Source organism: Mastigoproctus giganteus, chromosome 13 (genome assembly GCF_048544385.1).
Source record: "Mastigoproctus giganteus isolate SK-2022 chromosome 13, ASM4854438v1, whole genome shotgun sequence".
Lineage (NCBI taxonomy): Eukaryota > Metazoa > Arthropoda > Arachnida > Uropygi > Thelyphonidae > Mastigoproctus > Mastigoproctus giganteus.
This window is the reverse complement of record NC_143587.1, coordinates 124,932,071-124,952,504: the sequence shown is the minus strand read 5'-3', so window position 1 is coordinate 124,952,504 and position 20,434 is coordinate 124,932,071. Positions and strand designations below refer to the sequence as shown.

Sequence of the window (20,434 nt, the reverse complement as noted above, 5' to 3'; positions counted from 1 at the left end):
TAACACTTGCTTTCTTGCATCACATGCCACCACTACTACTAATATTACTACTTTGAACAGCTGCTTTAGAAGTTCAGTTAAACTTTTTTTTGTGGTTTATAATTTACAATTAATGTTTAATATCTTTGAAATAAAGACTTGGGTGGAAAGAATTCCCCCCCCCACCTTTTTTTCTTTTTTAGCTGTAGAATATGCACTTACATTTGTTCCATGCAATTTAGAAACACTGTATAAACCGTCCCAATAGATATAAAAAATGCCCACTGAAGAGGAAATTTGAAACTAGAAAGAAATTATTTTATTCAAATATGCATGAGTTCATGCATTGAAACCTTTTCAAAATGAATGTTTTTCAACTCACTCATGTTTTTTTTTTTTTTTAGGTAGTTGTTGGCGCATCGGCTTCTGTGGCCATAATGCACCTCCCAAGGTTTTTGCAGTACTGTGATCCAAGCCCGAGGTGGGATTCGAACCCGCGACCTTTGGGTTGCCAGGCAGGCACTTTACCCACCCGGCTAGCCCGGTCGGCAACTAACTCATGTACATGAGCAAGAACTATGGATTACAGCAATATCTCTAGTATGTTGCAATGTTTTTAATATTAAATTATAATTAATATATTATTTTATTAATTAAAACTATGTTATTATAACTGTGCATAATCACATCATACCATAAACTGTAACACTGCACTTCTCTGCAACCACACATTCAACATTGCTTTCATGCAATTATACATACAGATATTATTTCTTTCTTATCTTTTTTAAAATTAAAAACAAGTTAATTCTTCAGATTAATCTACATAATGAAAAGCATGACATAATACACTGCCATGTTAAAGAAGTTAGTCGTATCTATTGACAAAATACTGAACTGGTTTGTATTACAAACTGGACTTATGACAACTCTAGGGTGACTCGATCCTGGATGTTTAAGGTTTCAAAAGAGCATAAGTAAACAAAATATTTAGTTACATCACATACACAAGGGTGCATAAATATAAAATGAGGTAGGGTTAAATGCAAAAGATATGTCCAGAAATTTTGCTTATGATACAGGTTAATTAAGTGAGGAAACATAAGCTCTCATCACTTTTTTGTTTGATGTGACAACCTTGCTTCCTTATATCATTCTGCTAATACCAATACTAAATTAATTAAAAAAAAAAAAATTCTCAGTTAACAACCAAATCCTAAATATTACAATTTGTAATAACAAATAAACACCTAAGCACAACTGTTTTCCAATTTGCTATGCAGTGAACATTAATATTAGTAGTGGCAAATTGATGCAAGGAAGCAAGCTTCCTTGCATCAATTGCCTGTAGTATTTGGCTGTAGTATCAGCCAAAAAAAAAAAAACCCTACCCACCTAAGTCATCCACCCCTTCTAACAACTGGTATAATTTTTCCTTATACTTATTTAAACTACCCACTTTCGCAACATCTGACAGAAGTTGGTTCCAACAATCAATCGCTCTCTGGTTGAAGGAAAAAATTTTCACACATCTGGAATCTATGATTTTTTCAATTTATATCAGCAGTGTGTTTTCCGAGACAGAGTAAAGATGACATCCGCATGCAGTTTGCCCAAAGCAATTTAAAGTCTTGCTCATTTCAATCAGGTATCCTTGTAGGTCATTAATTTCCAAGTGTTGAAGTTCACAGTAATGATGTCTTTCAATGTAGGAATACCCTTTTGTATCCTTGACTAATCTTGCTGCTGTTCTCTACACCTATTCCAAAATATCCACATCCTTCCTAAAATGAGGTTTCCAGTCATCTTTTCCCTACTAAATTCCCATGTATCATTATATTAACTATCAAAGGATCAACATCGATTTCATTCTTATATTCTGAAATGTTCTTAGGCATGAAAAACAAACTCCAAATGCGAGAAACCATAGCTCCCCTGAGATATGGCAATAAAGTTTGAAGACTGGCACTATTTGCAGTCATGTTTATTTCAAAAATAAATGGAAGTGGCAATTTTTTTGTTCAAATTTTCTCTGGTGGTACAGCAATTATCTAGGCTGACAGGTTACAATTAACAATCAGTTTCATTAGTAGTGTTAATGTGTAACCATATTGCAGTAGAGCAATGAACGATTATAAATTTTGTTTTAAACTGGAAAAATCTGTAACAGAAATGTTAAAAACTGCTCGTGGTGATGAAACATTAAGTCTTAACAGTGTGTTTGAATGTTATAAGCAGTTCAGAGATGGACGCGAGGACATTTGTAATGACCCAAGAAGTGAGCATACATCTCTCGAAATGAGGATAGAGTTGCAAAAGTTCAGGAAATTGTGGCAAGAGATTGTTTTTGATCCTCAGAATGATGGCTGATGAGTTGGATATGAATAAGGAGATGATTCTTCAAATTCTGCATGACGATTTACAGAAAAGGAAAGCCTGTGCAAAACTTGCGTCACAGCCTTACAGCTGAGCAAGAAGTACCAAAGAGCGCCATAACGTGAATACTTCATCCAGATTACAATACTTCATGCCAATATAATCCTAATTTCCTTGAGTGTATCGTCATTGGAAATAAGTGCTAGGAGTTTCAGTATGACCCAGAGATGAAGTATGAGCATGCAGTGGACTTCAAAATCAACAAGGCCCAAAACATCTTGTTTATAGAAGTCCAGGATTAAGACAATACTGATAATTTTTTTTGATAAACGGTGCATTTCACAAGGAATTTGTACTTGAAGGGGAGAGAGTCAATGTTGCATTCTACATACAGGTGCTTCAAGGACTACTGCAGCACATTTCCCAGGTAAGGACACAATTTTGAGAGAAAGGAAGCTGGTTCTTATTTCACAACAATGTCCCTGCCCACTCTGCACTTGTTATGAAGACATTTCTGTACTGTGTCATATTTTACTTTCCCAAAGGTAAAAACTGCCCTCAAAGGAAAGAGATTTCAGAATGTTGAGGACAAAAAAACATAACTACCAAACTGAACATCATCCTTTTGGACTCTGCTGGCTTTTTTTCAGAATTGAATGCACTTATTATACTGTTGTATAATAAGTGCATTCAATCATGTGGTGATTATTTTGAATAAAAATAAACCATTTTTAAGCTCCTTCACTTTGTGTTCTTTTTATTGAACCAGCCCCAGAACTTCATTGCCACACCTCATAAATTTTGTTTTTCCCACATTTTTGCTTTGTACAATACTGTAAGACAAATTTACTTTGTCTGACAGTGAAATTTACTAGCTACAAAATATTTCCCTTGATAAAAAAACATACAATATACTATTGACAGCTGGTCTTCTACTGAAAGTCAAAGACATAATGACAATAAGGAATATAACTAACCTGTATAATTTTCTGGATCATGATGTGAAGCAGAATCAAATACTGAAGTATTTTAATTTAACTTTTCCTATAAAAACTAAATTATAAATGCAAAAATTAATATGCACATAGTGCAAAAGCATTTAGTTTTTATGGCAAAACTAATTTTGCCAAAAAAAAAAAAAAAAGCATACCAGCCTTTTGGCATCCGTTCTATTTTCCTGGTGTTAAAGATTTAGACAAATTCTACTATTACACTTATTTTATATGTTATACACTGCCTCTAAAATCATAATCAAAATGATCTGGTTATTAAACATGTAGGGGTTGTTGTTGTTGTTATGTGGTTTTCAGGAGCATTAGCAACTAAGGCCATATTGCTCCGGGAATATGCGGTGGTCATTACCTGACCTTTCCGCATCCTCCATATTTGGTGGTCACGGGCTCGAACCCCGGTCTAATCAAGAAGCATGTGCTACGCACTGCTGCACATGTAGGGGTGACACTAATGCATATCCAAAGCTGCTGCTGTTGTTGTTATTTGGTTTTTAGGAGTATTAGCAACTAAGGCCATATTGCTCCGGGGATATGCAGTGGTCATTTCCTGACCTTTCCGCAATCCTCCGTATTTGGTGGTCAGGGGCTCGAACCCCGGTCTGATCAAGAAGCGTGTGCTACGCACTGCTGCTCCTGCCCACCTGGCTACGGAGGCGCCATCCAAAGCTGCATTTCCATTGAAGAAACAGAGCAACTTACAGCAACATGGTTGCAAATTAAAAGTTTGCATTTGTTGCATCATGTTGATGTCACAATAAACAAAAGCTGGTGTTTGTTGCAAGTTTCGATTTAGAGCGGTAAACATCAAAATAAATATGAAACAGATAAACATTCACATAAACAAATGTTTCTTTTATGTGGACGGTCTGTTGATAGTTGTGACTTGTACGTGTTACATCACCATATACATTAAGGTTGTGCATGTAGTAGTCAGTTGCAATAAGTAATTAGTTCATCAATACAGCATTTAAATGGACTTCAGAGAATTGCACTAATTTAACTGATAATTACAAACAACATGTGTCTTTTGAACCCCAAAGAAAAGAAAAGAATGCAAAAAATGATGCCTGGAGTGCCAAGTACAGTTGGAGTGTGGCAGGGTGATCCTCTCACCCTTTCTGTTCAATGCAGCTATTGATGGACTCCTCCAACTCCTTTGCACATTTGTTTCTTGTCTCCAGGAGTAATCTGTTAATAGCTCTGCATTTGCGAATGACCTCTTCCTGGTGGCCCTACCCCCAATTGGTCTCACCAGAGGCATAACTAGGTTTTCGGTGCCCTTGGCAAATTCTTGGCTACGTGCCTTTTTTTCGATAATTGGTAAAATCATAATAAATAATAAGTACAGTCGGACCTCTGTTTAACAAACTTCTTTATAGCAAATTTTTCTATTTAGAGATAAATGTTTTCTTTTTACCGATTTTTTTTAGAATTCGCTAAATACAATTTTATTCTTTACCGAATTTTGTTAGAATTTTTTTACTTTTGTCGTTTTATGGAAATGACTGCATTACAAGACTTAACTGGGAACACATCGTTCGCACCCATGGCCTTCAAGGAAGCAATAGTGCTGTTGTTATGCTCAAATTAAAAGGTAAAGAAATTACCATCTGCAACTCAGTGGGACCTGTAAAATCTATCCGTCTACCTGTCCCACATACCGAGAAGTCGAGCTGGTCAACTTCTTTCTGTGTATCCATAGCCAGTGGGCAAACCAAGGTGTATTAAACATTCGGACATTAGGCTCTGGTCAACCTTCTATTGTAAGCACCCTGTTAGAGATTTAGAAGAGAGTGGTTTTCCTTTATCCAGACAAGCAGTCATCTGATGTTTCCTAGAAGTGAAACGACACCATTTCAAAGCTTTTGGCATATAATCGAGCACAATATGAGATACAGAGGAAATGATGCCTCCACACACTACTTTAGTTTTTTCTTAAGAGTTATATATGGTGTATCCACACTGATATTATATAGATATAAAACTCTTACTCTTAAAATGCCTTGTTGCATTTAGTTATTTTAAGTTATTTCACTTTGTACTTTTGTTGCTAACAAATTAATAAATTCATTCTGAATTTCTGGAGATAAATAATTAGTGTAGTGTTTAATATGCAATTCCAGAGCATTTTCCATACCAAAGTCAAATTGGCTGACAAATTTTATCAAGTTTAAAAATACGCCACAATTTTTTTTCTTCGGTATCGATGTTACTAGCATGTCCACAAAATGCTAAATTATTTTCAGCACAGAACAATATAAATTTCAATATTATTTTCAATATATGATGGCATTTCGCTTCTTAGTGCTGCTTGTGCAGGTTGTCAATTAGTCCACCTTTTTGAAGACCCTTTTCTAATAATTTCCAATTTGTGAAATTGTTTATGTGTTGTTGTAATGAATTCTCGTGAAAAAGAACCTTTGGATTTAGATGTTTCCAATCCTTAAATCCATCTGAGCTATAAAATAGAACATTATTTGTGCCAGATACAAATAAGAGGGATGGAAAACAACATATTGCATCTTTGTTTTTGCAAAAAAATAACCATTTCCTCTCAATTTTTTTTTTTTTTTTTTTTTTTTTTCATTGAAACATCGGCCATTGGTGACAGGATATGTATTTAAGACTATATGTTCGGGACCGTGTTGCACAGTAAGATATCTGTTTTTGTGGGTATTAAAGTTCCATGTGGTCGGATCATTAAAATTCAGACTTACATGTTCCATGTTAATATTATTGCTGCCATCATTTTCTTCTGCCAACTGTTGTTGGTTATTGTCCACACTTTCTAATTCTTTTAAAATAACTTCAACTGTTTGAGCTTTTTCTTGAACTTCCATTTCAGTGGCATCATCATTTGTTTCATCTTCATTCGAATCACGTTCGTTTTCCTTGTCACTTTCAGCTTTGGAGTGGCTTATTGTAAGTCAGTTTTGTAAACTAGCAGAATGTTTTTTTTTCTAATTTCCTCTTTATGCAGTCTTTCTACGTGGTACTGATGTCACTTTTTTTTCTTTGGTGGCATGTCTAAAATTAATTTGGCCTTTACTGTTTTATTTAAATTATAAATCACAATATTCACGATTATCTGTTTATATAACAATCACAAAAACACTATAAATTATAACTTTTCAGTTTGTACACAATGCGTGAATTGCAAACTACTATGCATTTGAGTATGCGCTGATAAAGCGATCGCCTGATTGGTCCCTTCAAACAGCAAACAGATCTATGATGCTATCCAGTATGTACTCAGATGTAAGGATGCATGCAGGCTTGAATCGCCGTGTGAAAATAAATTTTCACCCTCTCTGTGCTGTCATCTTGATTCAACATCGTCGAGGGGTGCCATTTCGTCAGCTAGCCTCGGGTGTCGAAATAGCTTGGTACTGTACTGATGTGGCCTGTCAGTGGTGCCCTTCTGCTCTCGGCACCCTTGGCACCTGCCCCAATGCCAAGGCATTCCTATGCCACTGGGTCTCGCCCATCTCCTCAGCTACAGTGTCCAAATAAAGGTGCAAAAAGAAAAACGAGAAACTTAGTCTCCCAGTTTTTACAGAGGACACAGGAAATACAGAAGACTCAGAATCACAGCACCTTCGGGGATTCAAGGTGCCGTTATTTTGATTTTTCCGTTATCTAGAAAGTTTTATTTTTAATATATTTAATGCAGAAATAATTAGGCTAAATAAGAAATGGGGGGATTAAGAATGCAATTTTATTAACTGCAATAAAAAAACAAACATGTTGACGGTCCAATGTTATATTCTGCCATTAATACACTCCTGCTTACTGCACATTCTATTTTATTTATTACATCAAGTTTAGATGATGGTATCGTCACTATCCTCCCCACACCGAATGGAAAAGGCCTGGGTTTTTTATCCCATCGAAGACGTGAGGAACTTTTATAGGCTTTTTTCACTCCGTAGCTTGGTTAGCCTGTCTCAGGCATAGATAGCAAGTTTTTCGCCCAGAAACTGCGGTTTTTTGTCTAGCAAAACAGACAAATCGGCCAGAGAACACAGGCAATTTACAGACACAATACATATGGGTATACGAATTAACTTTCCAGGTGACCGTAATATAATAGTTTGGATTATATCAAGTTTGTCACTAAGCTTTAATGTTGTTCTTTTCTTCTCTGCATGAGGTTTATTAACTTTAGGAGCAATAGTGAGGGGTTTTTAATTTAAAATAAATGGTAAACAGTTGTATAATCCATGATATATCAGTACAGAATTCGCTTTCAAAATGGCGAGCGTAAACAAATACAGTAATCACGTGACTTGCCGTTTTCTTTTTCGGCACTGCAAGACATCAGCGTTGTATGTAAACATCTGATCTCAATGTGCAGTTAGCTAAAATGTTCTGTTATTTCGACAGTCTACTGTACCATAATATGAAAAAATCTGGAGCTGGGGTCCATTTTACTTTCAAGTGGTTTGCATACAATTCTTTATTAATCATTCATGGGGTGATATAGCTTACCTGAAGTTTGTGTCTACTTTTCATATTATTGGTAATATGAAAGTTTATGTATTTATGAAGCTCCCATCCATATGAAGTTCTCCCAATAATAGGTCCTCACTCCTCAAATCCCTTAGTAATTCATTTCCACCATATGCATTTCTCTTTTGTAGACTTGAACGAACCGACACTCGTGATTTCATTTTCGTGATGTATTTGCACAAATTACTACAAAAGCAGCAGCTGCCATTAAAGTATCTTTTTCATCCCATGTGATCACATGGGATGAAGAAGTAATTTTCAAATGAAATAGATCTTACAACACTGTGCAACACAAGCCTCTATATTTCTTCAATGGAGATGCAGATACTGAGAAATAAATTGCAAGTTTGGTCACTCTTGTATTTTAGAAACTACAGTATAATATATATACTATTTATTACCAAGACAATCTATTTCAATAATTGCTTCTTCGCTGATAGGTAATGATAAATACGTATTCGTTAATTCTATACAAAGCCAATGCCAGAAGAGGTATGTTCGGTGTGGTACCTGACAACGCTTTGATATGTTCCAACAATATGAGAGATGTCAAAAGGAAGGGGTTTGCTAGGAGGATCACGCAAGCACCTTGTTAAATAAATAAATAAAATTAGCCTGATAAAATGTACCAGGTTATTTAAACCGAAGATGCCCCTTGGCTGAAATTCTTCTAGAGCACGCCTTTTAACAAATTGGCAGCATCCTTACCAAAAGGAGTCAGTGAATTAAATCCATGCAAATTTGAAGTAGTAGTAGCAATTAACCACCCGCTGGCTAAAGGCAAATTTCCGCACATCTATTCTACATCTGTCTTTCCTCAATTTGAATTTATGCCCCCTCAGGTTTGTAATCTGAACAAGAGGAAGAATCCCATCAGAATTCAGCATGCTCAACCCATTCAAGGCCTTATACACCTCAATCAGATCACCTCGCAGGTGCCTAGTCTCCAGCCGCTGCAATTTAGCATTAGCATTAGTAGAGGCATATGATGCAAGAAAGCAAGCTTATTCAGCATCAGCCAAAAAAAAAAAAAAACCCTCTCCCATTTCACCCCTCCGTTCGTTCGAAATACCTGTCCAGTTGAGCTTTAAATTTGTTTAGGCTATCAACTTCAACAACAAGTGATGGAAGTCGGTTCCACCAACCAACCACCCGCTGGCCAAAGGCAAATTTCCGCACATCTATCCGACATCCGTCCATCCTCAATTTGAATTTATGCCCTCTGAGGTGATTATTCTGAGAAAGATGAAGAATCCCATTGGCATTGAGCATGCTCAAACCATTCAAAGCCTTATACACCTCTATCAGATCACCTCGCCGGTGCCTAGTCTCTAGACTCTGTAATTTGCAAAACTTAAGCCTTTCTTCGTAAGAGCAACCCTTTGTTCCATTTACTAATCTTGTTGCCCTTCTCTGTATCCGTTCCAGCAGCTCTACATCCTTCTTGAAATGAGGCCTCCAGACCTGTATACAGTACTCAAGATGTGGCCTAACCATTGCCTTATACAAGGGAATAATCACCTCCTTATCCCTGCTAGAAAAATTCCTGTATATCATTGACAAGACACCATGAGCTACTCTTGCAGCTCATCTGCACTGCTCAGAGAACTTCATATCTGCCTGCACAATTACCCCCAGGTCCTTTTCATTCTCCACCACTGTCAGTGTAGTACCGCAGAGTTGATACATTGCTCTGGGGTTACTGTTACCCATATGTAGTACTTTACATTTGTCAATGTTAAACTTCATTTGCCACCTCTCAGCCCATCTGTTCAACCTTTCCAGATCCTGTTGCAGCAGCATAGCGTCAGTAGTGTCCTTAACGACCCTGCCAACCTTTGTATCATCTGCAAACTTAGACATTAAACTTGATATCCCATCATCAATATCATTCATAAACACCGAAAACAACAATGGACCCAACACTGAACCTTGAGGAACTCCACTAATAACATTAGTCCACGTTGAGCAGTGTCCATTGATTACCACTCTCTGTCTTCTGCCACTCAACCATCCCCTTATCCATAGCAGCAATTTGCCTCCAATGCCACACATGAGCTATAACTGAATTCTTGTCTAGATGATCCTGCAGTGCTTCTTTAACCAGTGCCTCCATTAATTTGCAGAACTTAAGCCTCTCTTGGTAAGAGGATCCCTTCATTACCCTCACCAATATTGTTGCCCTTCTCTGTATACGCTCAAGCAAATCTACATCCTTCCTAAAATGAGGCCTCCAGACCTGTAAGCAGTACTCAAGGCATGGCCTGACCATTGCCTTATACAGAGAGACAAATTCATAAATTTCATAAATTGAGGAAGGACAGATGTAGAATAGATGTGCGGAAATTTGCCTTTAGCCAGCAGGTGGTTAACTGCTGGAACAAACTTCCATCTGGCGTTGTGGAAGTTGATAGGTTAAATAAATTTAAGGAGGAACTGGACAAACATTTAGAGGGGATTGTTTTGTAATTTTTTTTTTTTTTTTTTGGCTGATGCTGCATAAGCTCATACACTTGCTTTCTTGCATCACATTCCACTACTACTACTACAATCACCTCCTTTTCCCTGCTAGCAAAATTCCTATATCTCATTGACAAAACCCCATGACCTGCCCTGTTTTTGTTTTGTTATTTGGTTTTTAGGAGCACTAGCAACGAAGGCCATATTGCTCCAGGATATGCGGTGGTCATTCCCTGACCATTCCGCATCCTCCGTATTCGGTGGTGACGGGCTCGAACTGAGGTCTATTCAAGAAGCGTGTGCTACGCACTGCTGCTCCCTCCCACCTGGCTACGGAGCGCCTGACCTGCCCTGGCAGCCTGTCTGCATTGCTCAGGAAACTTAATATCTGACTGCACAATTACTAACAGGTCTTTTTCATTTTCTACAACCTTAAGTGTAGTACCACACAGTTGGTACTACACTTAAAGTGTAAAGGTTATCAAGCTAAAGTAATATAACTGTAATTTTTACGGGGAAATTTATGACCAAACATTTTAATCTTTTCGTTTCATGCTAAAAACATTTTAGGTATACTTATTCGTAATGGTTCATACTTGTGAGATATGTAACGAGAGGCACAATATCAAAAATTAAATGTAGTCATACAGATAATTATTATTTTATTATTTTTTAATAATTCTGTATGAACCGTCAACAATTACTAAGCCTAAGCCGACAGATGTTTTACTTACCAAAAATATGGCTGTTGTAGATATTAATTCATTTAATTTAATAGCCTCCATACTCGCTTTTTTGATGCATCTAATTGCTTTACAGACTGGCAATATAAATATGAAACACCAACATACACATAAACTTATTTTAACATAAAAGGAACCGTCTGAAATACAAATCCATCTGAGCCTAGCCCGTTTCCCAGCCTTCCGTTCGGTATCAGCTACGGATGAACCGTAAACACGTGGAATACTCTTGGACGAAATGAATGTACAGTTGGTAGAAAGCAAAAAAATTTGTTTTAAAATGATTTCCCAGTGCAAAATAACAGCAATAAAGAGAGGAAACAAAAGCTTAACTAACGGTACGCCGAGGAGGTTCCCGAATATTGTCTAAAAATTAATTGACAAATAGCAAAGGAACTGGGAAAGCACTTTCAGGAGATGGATGACCAGGCTTTGGTTGACCAGACCGGCTTAAAGAACTGTCTATTGACCCAGTTATATAAATTCATTAATAACTTCATGTACATGCTTGATTTTTAAAGGAATTAAATCAAACTGGTTGGTCTAGTCGGCTTGATAAAGCGATGAAAAGTCGGAAGCCATCCGGATTAAAAATAATATTTAAAAATTTTCATTTTGTGTTAACCACCGCGATGATAGAAAAAATCTTGTTGTGTATTAATTCAACATCAACTAACAAATAACAAATATGGATATCGATCAAGCTGCATTGGGCATAGAAACATCGTATCATCAAGTGAAAAAATTAAGAAATGAATTTGAAAATAACGTCAAGGCAGCATTATCTATTGTGCAGAAATGGGTGTACCTTGTCAATTTGCACATAAACCGAGGAGATTTGTTAAGAAACATTTTGATGAGCTGGCAGAGGACTACCGATTTGAAAATGCAGAACTGTTCTTTAAAGTTAGCATTTTTTTTTTTTTTAATCGTGTAATTGACTTAGTGACAACGGAACTGCACAAAAGGTTTCAAGGACTAAATACAGTTTCTGACTTGTGTGAATTTCTTACTCCAACTCAATTAATTCAAATTGATAACAATTCCACTATAAAAATCCCAGGAAAATTGGAAAAAAAATTTTCAAGTGACTTTTCAGAATCAATTTCAATGCAATTACTACTCTGCGTAAAGTCACAAAAAAGTGAAATTGCAAAAATTAAAACTATTCACGAATTTGCAGACTTACTTAAGAATTATTTGAGAAACACCATGGGACAACAATGTATATCAGCGCTAGCACTGCTTAGCATAGGACAAGAATCTGAAAGAATGGACGTTTCTAAATTAATTAATGACTTTGCCAATGCCAAATCTTGACTAAAGCCATTCTAAATCACATAAGTCACTTCTTTTAATTTCAATTTTAAATTTTATATTTACAGAATTTAATATTATATTTGTTTTTATATTGTATTGATAAAGATTTTAAATACACGTTTACCGTTGTATTGCTAATTTTTTTATTTTTATCAAAACCAAATTGACCAGACGTCCCAGATTATGCGGTACAGTCCGGATTTAAGTCGTTTTCCCCGCATTGCAAACTGTCCCGGAAAATGTTCCAGATTTGACATGTAGCCTCCATACTTAACGCATAGAGAATGGAAATAATTTGCATTATGGTTATGTATAAGAAGTGCGATATTTTATTTTATAAGTTTAGTTCAAAGAAGTATATGCATTTAATTTTTATTTTATATTTTCTATCTGAATATTTTTTGTATATAAAAAATTAAAAAAACTATATGTGTTTTATTGTTTTTAGGGGCAGGGTTATAAAATCGATGTCCCGCATTGGAATACTAAGGGCTGGTCACTTTAACCAAAACAAATATTTTCATGGGGGGGGTCCACTTTTTCTAGTTATGCCACTGGGTGCTCTTATGAAGAAACTTAAGTTCTGCAAAATTGCAGCGGCTGGAGACTAGGCATCTGCAAGGTGATGTTTTGAGGTGTATAAGGCCTTGAAGGGGTTTAGCAAGCTCAATTCTGACGGGATTCTTCCGCTTGCTTAGATTACGAACATGAGGGGGCATAAATTCAAATTGAGGGAACACAGTTGTAGATGTGAGGAAATTTGCCTTTAGCCGGTGGGCTGTTTATTGCTGGAACAAAGTTCCATCTGCCGTTGTGGAAGTTGATAGCTTAAAAAAATTCAAGGAGGAAATGAACAAACTTTTAGAGAGAATGGATGTGTCAAATTTTTTTTTTTTTTTTGGCTGATGCTACTTGCTTTCTTGCATCATATGTCTCTACTAATACTAATGCTAGTAGGATAATTCTTACTGAATATTGATTCAACAACTCTTCCCAATAGATATAAATTTGTAACACACAACCGAAACTTAGGCAAAGCAACCATTTAACATAATTCATAAACACTGTACCACAGAGTACTTCGCGTACTGTAAGTTTCTAAAATAACTAATGTGAAAGGCTGGAAAGATTTGCATATGCAATTTCACGTATGGCATTGCCGTTCGGCAGGTGTTACCCGTTTTGTTGTATTTTAAACACTAGTAACTCTAAGCCTGTAATAAAACTGTAAAAAAAAATTTAAAACTGTAATAAAAATTTAATTTCACAGAAACTGAAATTAAATAAAAACAGGAGCCGAATTGCAAAATTTTGGGAAACGGCATGACATTTTTTAATAAAATATTTATTTTTACTACAATATCGCATTCACTTGTAATTTCAACAGTCCGAACGGTTGATACTGTAGTCAAAATACACATATATACTTTGAACAATGCTGAAATAGTTGGATATTCCCGGTACTCCATTTACTCATCATCAATAACTAGATTGAGATTGTGCACCGCACAAGCACGTACAACGCACTCGGTTGTAATTCTTTTACGCGAGAGTGTACTCCTGAATATGCACCACTCATTGTGTTTTGTTCCATCGAACTCTTGTCCACGACATTTTGAAAGACCCAGATCATTTCAACTTATGGAGTCGCAAATATCTGACGTTATTCCAGCAGCTGATCCATCACTAACAGTGAGAAAACCAAGAACGTTTCTCTGACATTTATACGCTTAGGTCTGTCGTCATAGGGATCTTTCACAATATGGACATAACGGTACACCAAACTTAGTTGATCCATTTTTGAGATATCTTGATATACACCACTCCTAATCTCAATAACCTACACTTTATTACCGTTACTGTTTTAAAAATGGACGCGCGCTACCATGTGAGTTATAATGTCACACGTCATTTATGAGACGACTGGAGGAGAGAGTAAAGGACAAAAGTAAACTACAATCTTTAGATACATTAGTTTTGGTTTGGATTTGATCTAACTGACACAAACAGCATTATCATTAACTGCTTTTCCCTTTTTTGGCACCTTGGATTTAGTGACTATTTCTTCGCCTTTATTTATATAAATAAAACCCGTTTATATAGACATAACTTCCATGTTACACATGTATATGTGCAACACAAGTATACATGAGTATATTTGCGTGTGCACCAATGCTAGGAGTTTGGTAAATAAATTTGATTAATTTGAGGTATTGCTCAAAGCATCAAAGGCATATATTGTTGGGATATCAGAGACGTGGTGTCACACAGATATAAGGAATTAAGAACTGGATTTTGGGTAGTACAATGTGTACAGGAAGGACAGACAGGATAGGAATGGAGGAGTGGTTATGCTATTAGTTAAGAAACACATAAAATCCAAGGAAGTGAAGCCAGTCGACATCGCTGGACAGTGCAGTGTCGAGTCAGTTTGGTGTGACATAATCATTGGGAGATCAAAATTGAGAGTACGAGTGTGCTATAGGCCTAATGACTCTGATGAGTATAATAAGAAAATGTACAGAGAAATAGAGTGGACCAGTAAATCAGAGAGTCTTATAATGGGGGATTTTAATTTCCCAGATATTGAATGGAATTTGTGGGTTGGTCACTCACACACTAGCAAGGATTTTGTGGATTTATTGGATGACTGTTTTCTACATCAGCATGTTCGGGAGGCAACTAGAGGGAGTAATACCCTTGATTTGATAATCAGTAGTGATTCTTCATGCATTAAGTATCTGCAGATAAAGGAACCACTAGGTGGCAGTGATCACAGTATGCTGAAGTGGGATTTACTCAAAGAGGTAACTACCATCAGGGGTAAAGGGAAGGGTTATTGCTTTCGTAAAGGCGACTACGATGATCTGAGACAGTATTTAAATTCTATACAGTGGGACAAACAGATGATGTTACCAACAGCATATTCAAAATGGGAAGCATTCAAAGAACTTATCTTGGAAGCTACTAGATTTTACATACCAACTAAGAAATATTGTTCAAGGTTTAGGCCTAAATGGATGTCAGATGAACTAATGAGACACATGGCAGAGAAGAAAAATGCATGGGATACATATAAATTAACATATGACACAGAAGCTTATGATAGATATAAGCTGGGCTGTAACCAAGTCACAAAGGAGGTTAGGCAGGCAAAAGCAGATTATGAGAAATCTTTGGCAAAGGATTCAAAGAAAAACAGCAAAGAGTTCTTTACTTATATAAACTCTAGAAGGAAGGGGGTGAATCAGATTGGTCCACTTGATATCGATGGTTCAACTGTTGATGCTTCTGCTCAGGCAGCTAACAAACTAAATGAATATTTTGCATCGACATTCACACATGAGGAGTTATTCAGCGAGGGGAATGCCAGAGGTGCATTCAACTCTGGCAGTAAGTTAGATAATCTTGTAATAACGAGAGTAAAGTGGAGGAGAAATTATTGAAGATAAACACAAGAAAGGCACCTGGGGTGGATGGGATCTATCCAGTTATATTAAAGGAGGCAGCAAAGGAAGTAAGCAAACCCTTAGCCATAATTATGACAGCTTCCTTGGACTTAGAGGAGGTACCCATAGACTGGAGATGTAGAAAGTTGACCCCATTTCACAAAGAAGGATCAAAGGCTGACACAAGTAATTATAGACCTGTGAGTTTAACTTCTGTTCCAGGAAAATTAATGGAGGCACTGGTTAAAGAAGCACCTCAGGATCACCTAGACAAGTCTTCAGTTATAGCTCGGACACAGCATGGTTTTGTTAAGGGGAAGTCTTGCCTGACCAATTTGATTGGATATTATGATGCAGTCACAACAGAGAGTAATTCCCTGGATGCAGGGAATAACTTTGATATTATATACTTGGATCTTAGAAAGGCATTTGATACTGTTGCACATGGAAGACTGCTGCACAAATTGGAGCTGTGTGGCATTGGAGGCAAATTGCTGCTACAGATAAAGGGGTGGTTGAGGGGGAGAAGACAGAGAGTGGTAATCAATGGATACTGCTCATCGTGGACTAATGTTATTAGTGGAGTCCTTCAGGGTTCAGTGTTGGGTCCATTATTGTTTTCCGTATTTATAAATGATATTGATGATGGTATATCAAGCTTAATGTCCAAGTTTGCAGATGATACAAAGGTTGGCAGGGTTGTTAAGGACTGACAGTATGCTGCTGAAACAGGATCTGTAAAGGTTGAGCAGATGGGCTGAGAGGTGGCAAATGAAGTTTAACATTGACAATTGTAAAGTACTCTATATGGGAAACAGCAACCCCAGAGCAACGTATCAACTCTATGGTACTACGCTGACAATGGTAGAGAATAAAAAGGACCTGGGGGTAATTGTGCAGGCATATATGAAGTTCTCTGAGCAGGGCAGACGGGCTGCAAGGTGATGTCTTGTCAATAATATACATGAATTTTTCTAACAGGGATAAGGAGGTGATTATTCTCTTCTATAAGGCAATAGTTAGGCCCCACCTCAGCTGGACTGTATACAGGTCTGGAGGCCTCATTTCAAGAAGGATGTAGAGCTGCTGGAATGAGTACAGAGAAGGGCAACAAGATCAGTGAATGGAACAAAGCGTTGCTCTTACGAAGAAAGGCTTAAGTTTTCAAATTACAGTTTCTGGAGACTAGCCACCGTCGAGGTGATCTGATAGAGATATATAAAGCCTTGAATGGTTTGAGCATGCTCAATGCTGACGGGATTCTTCCTCCTTCTCACAATAATCACATGAGGGGGCATAAATTCAAATTAAAGAAAGACAGATGTAGCATAGATGTGCGGAAATTTGCCTTTAGCCAGCGGGTAGTTGGTTGGTGGAACGGACTTCCATCCCTTGTTGTGTAAGTTGATAAGCTAAATAAATTTAAGGCTCAGCTGGACAAATATTTTTCGAATGAACGGAGGGGTGAAGTGGAAGTTTTTTTTTTTTTTTTTTTGGCTGATGCTGCATAAGCTTGCTTTCTTGCATCATATGCCTCTAGTAATGCTAATGCTGATAACGCATTCGGCGGAAATCATGAATCCGCTAACTTACTATGGGCAAAGGTTGGGCAATGATACTAGGGTTAAGAGTTGCATTGCTCTCTACGATGGCCGAATCAGCTCCTATGGGACTAGGAACTGTGAATCAGCGAGGGACGTTTTATTTTTAATTGAGTAAAAATGTATATTTTTTCTCAATTAATTTTTTCTCTGTTTCGGTCCTGGGCCCAATGCCCCGAATTAGCATTAGCATTAGCATTAGCATTAGCATTAGCATTATTAGAGGCATTTGATGCAAGAAATCAAGCTTATGCAGTATCAGCCAAAAAAAAAAAAATAAATAAATAAAATAACCACTTCCACTTCACCCCTCTGTTCGTTCGAAATACCTGTACAGCTGAGCCTTAAACTTATTTAGGCTATCAACTTCCACGACAAGGGATGGAAGTCTGTTCCACCAACCAACCACCCGCGGGCTAAAGGCAAATTTCCGCACGTCTATCCTACATCTGTCTTTCCTCAATTTGAATTTATGCCGTCTGAGGGGATTATTCTGAGCAAGAGGAATTGGCTGCATTCGCATGGTTACGCTACTGAGAGCCCCTCTTTGTTCCACTCACCAGTCTTGTTTCCCTTCTCTGTACTCGCTCAAGTACCTTTACATCCTTGCCTTAAACAAAGCTATAATCACCTCCTTTTGCCTACTAGCAAAATTCCTGCATATCATTAACAATACCCCATGACCAACTCCTGTCACCTATCTGCACTGCTCAGAAAACTTCAAATCTGACTGCACAATTATTTCCAGATCTTTTTCATTTTCTACCACCCTAAGTGTAGTACCACACAGTTGCTATGTTACTCTGGGCCTACTTCTACCCATATGCAGTACTTTGCATTTGTCAATGTTAATCTTCAGGTGCTACTTCTCAGCCCATCTACCCAACTTTTCCTCATCCTGTTGCAGCCATTACTGTCATTAACACACCTGCCAACCTTTGTATCATCTGCAAACTTTGACACTAAGCCTGATGTACCTTCATCAATATCATTGATAAATATACAAAACAACAGTGGACCCAACATCGAACCCTGTGGAACTGCACTAATAACATTAGTCCACGATGAGCAGCACCAATTTATTACCACCCTCTGTCTTCTCGCACTTAACCATCCTTTCATCTATTGTAGCAACTTACCCTTAATACCATTCTTCTCCAATTTGTAAAATAGTCTTCCATGCGCAACAGTGTCAAAAGCTTTTCTGAAATCCAAATATATGATATCAAAATTATTTTTTGCATCCAGTTCCTTTGTAATCACATCATAATATTCTATCAAATTTGTCAGCCAAGACTTTCCCTTAACAAACCCCTGCTGTGTCTCAATTATTGCTGCAGTATTGTCTAGATCAGGGGTGGGCAACAGCCGGCCCGCGGGCCACATCCGGCCCGCGACGATGTTGAATCCGGCCCCCTCGGTAAATGCATAAATATAGAAAATCCATACCTGACTACACTCGCCGTAAACGTTCGGCTTAATTCGGTTCAATCGGGAATCGCGGCCAGTACAACAGTAACCAAGTGATTCTACGCAGCGTCAAAGAGTTATTTCCTAATTATTATTGTAGCATCGATCGAACGATGTTCAGTACTATTGTCTTTAGCATTAGCATTAGCATTAGTATAGGCATTTGATGCAAGAAAGCAAGCTTATGCAGCATCAGCCAAAAAAAAAAAAAAAAAAAAAACCCTTCCACTTCACCCCTCCATTCGTTCGGAATACCTGTCCAGCTGAGCTTTAAATTTATTTAGGTTATCAACTTCCACAACAAGGGATGGAAGTCTGTTCCACCGTCCAACTACCCGCTGGCTAAAGGCAAATTTCCGCACGTCTATCCTACATCTGTCTTTCCTCAATTTGAATTTATGCCCTCTCAGGTGATTATTCTGAGCGAGAGGAAGTTCCTTTGGGTTTGACTTCTTATTGAAAAAAATAATGTTGGTGCGAGATATTTTATGTTTTATGCCTTTTCTAATTATTACAATTTTTAATTTAATATAATTTATAGCCCATAAAATGAGCCAATTAAAAAAAAAAGAAAAATTGATGCCGAATGCCCCATTTTCAATGATAATTGGACATTCAGATATTTTTTTTAAAAATACGTTAATAATTTGGTAATTCAAGTAATATAACATTTTTTAGGTTCTGATTTTTTTTTATTAAATCGTTCAATCTATTCCGGCCCGCATCACGATACGAAAATTTCATTCGGCCCGCTGACAAAAAAAGTTGCTCACCCCTGGTCTAGATGATCCTGCAATGCATCTTTAACCAGTGAGTCCATTATTTTCCCGGAACAGAAGTTAAACTAAATGGTCTGTAATTACTCCTGTCACCCTTCAATCCCCCTTTGTAAATTGGGGATACATTTGCAATAGCAGGGCGTCGGGTCTCCAGACCTGACGTCCTGCGATTTTTGGTTTCGGCTTCCTGAAATCATGGGTTTACAGAGAACACCCAACGTCGTTGGCAATGCTAAAAAACTCTATACGACGGCAGTTATCAATAATACTTCCAGAAATGCTGTTTCATGCTGTCTGTAACGTCGTTACTCGTCTTCAGGCAGTGCGCGACAACGAAGGCAACCACAATGAACATATACTATAATGAGGTGCTTTGTGGTGTTACAGATCAAGAGCAACCTGGTGGACATAGTTGGAAATAATTTTGATATTCTTTCGGAAAAAACCCCAAGTAATTCTATACATTTCTGCGCTAATCTCGTTACCATACGTAAAAATTCACTGAAATACCTATTTTTTAATTGTTTACTGACTTTTCGATCACCCTGTATATAAGGGTATATGTAAGAAATTACGGCTGGCCCTAATAAAACAATTTTTACTGTCTCGAAAGGGACTCTGGTCCACCTGGTATTGGCAGAAGGTGTGACAGGCAGGATCCTCAGGGGGTCCATGCCAGAGGAAAAAACAACCCACAAATAGTTCAGGTTATGAAAAAATATATATATGTAC

General features: G+C 37.3%; 1 protein-coding gene across 1 annotated transcript in view; it reads right to left on the bottom strand.

Annotated features, from left to right (window-relative positions):
- ERp44 (Endoplasmic reticulum protein 44) overlaps positions 1-11,299 on the bottom strand; it is a 229,172-nt gene extending 217,873 nt beyond the window's left edge. Inside the window, exon 1 of the mRNA XM_090387925.1 lies at positions 11,075-11,299. Coding sequence (XP_090244051.1) covers positions 11,075-11,125 — 51 coding nt within the window. The 5' untranslated portion in view covers positions 11,126-11,299. The remainder of the gene's footprint in view (positions 1-11,074) is intronic.
- Positions 11,300-20,434: the final 9,135 nt, after the last annotated feature.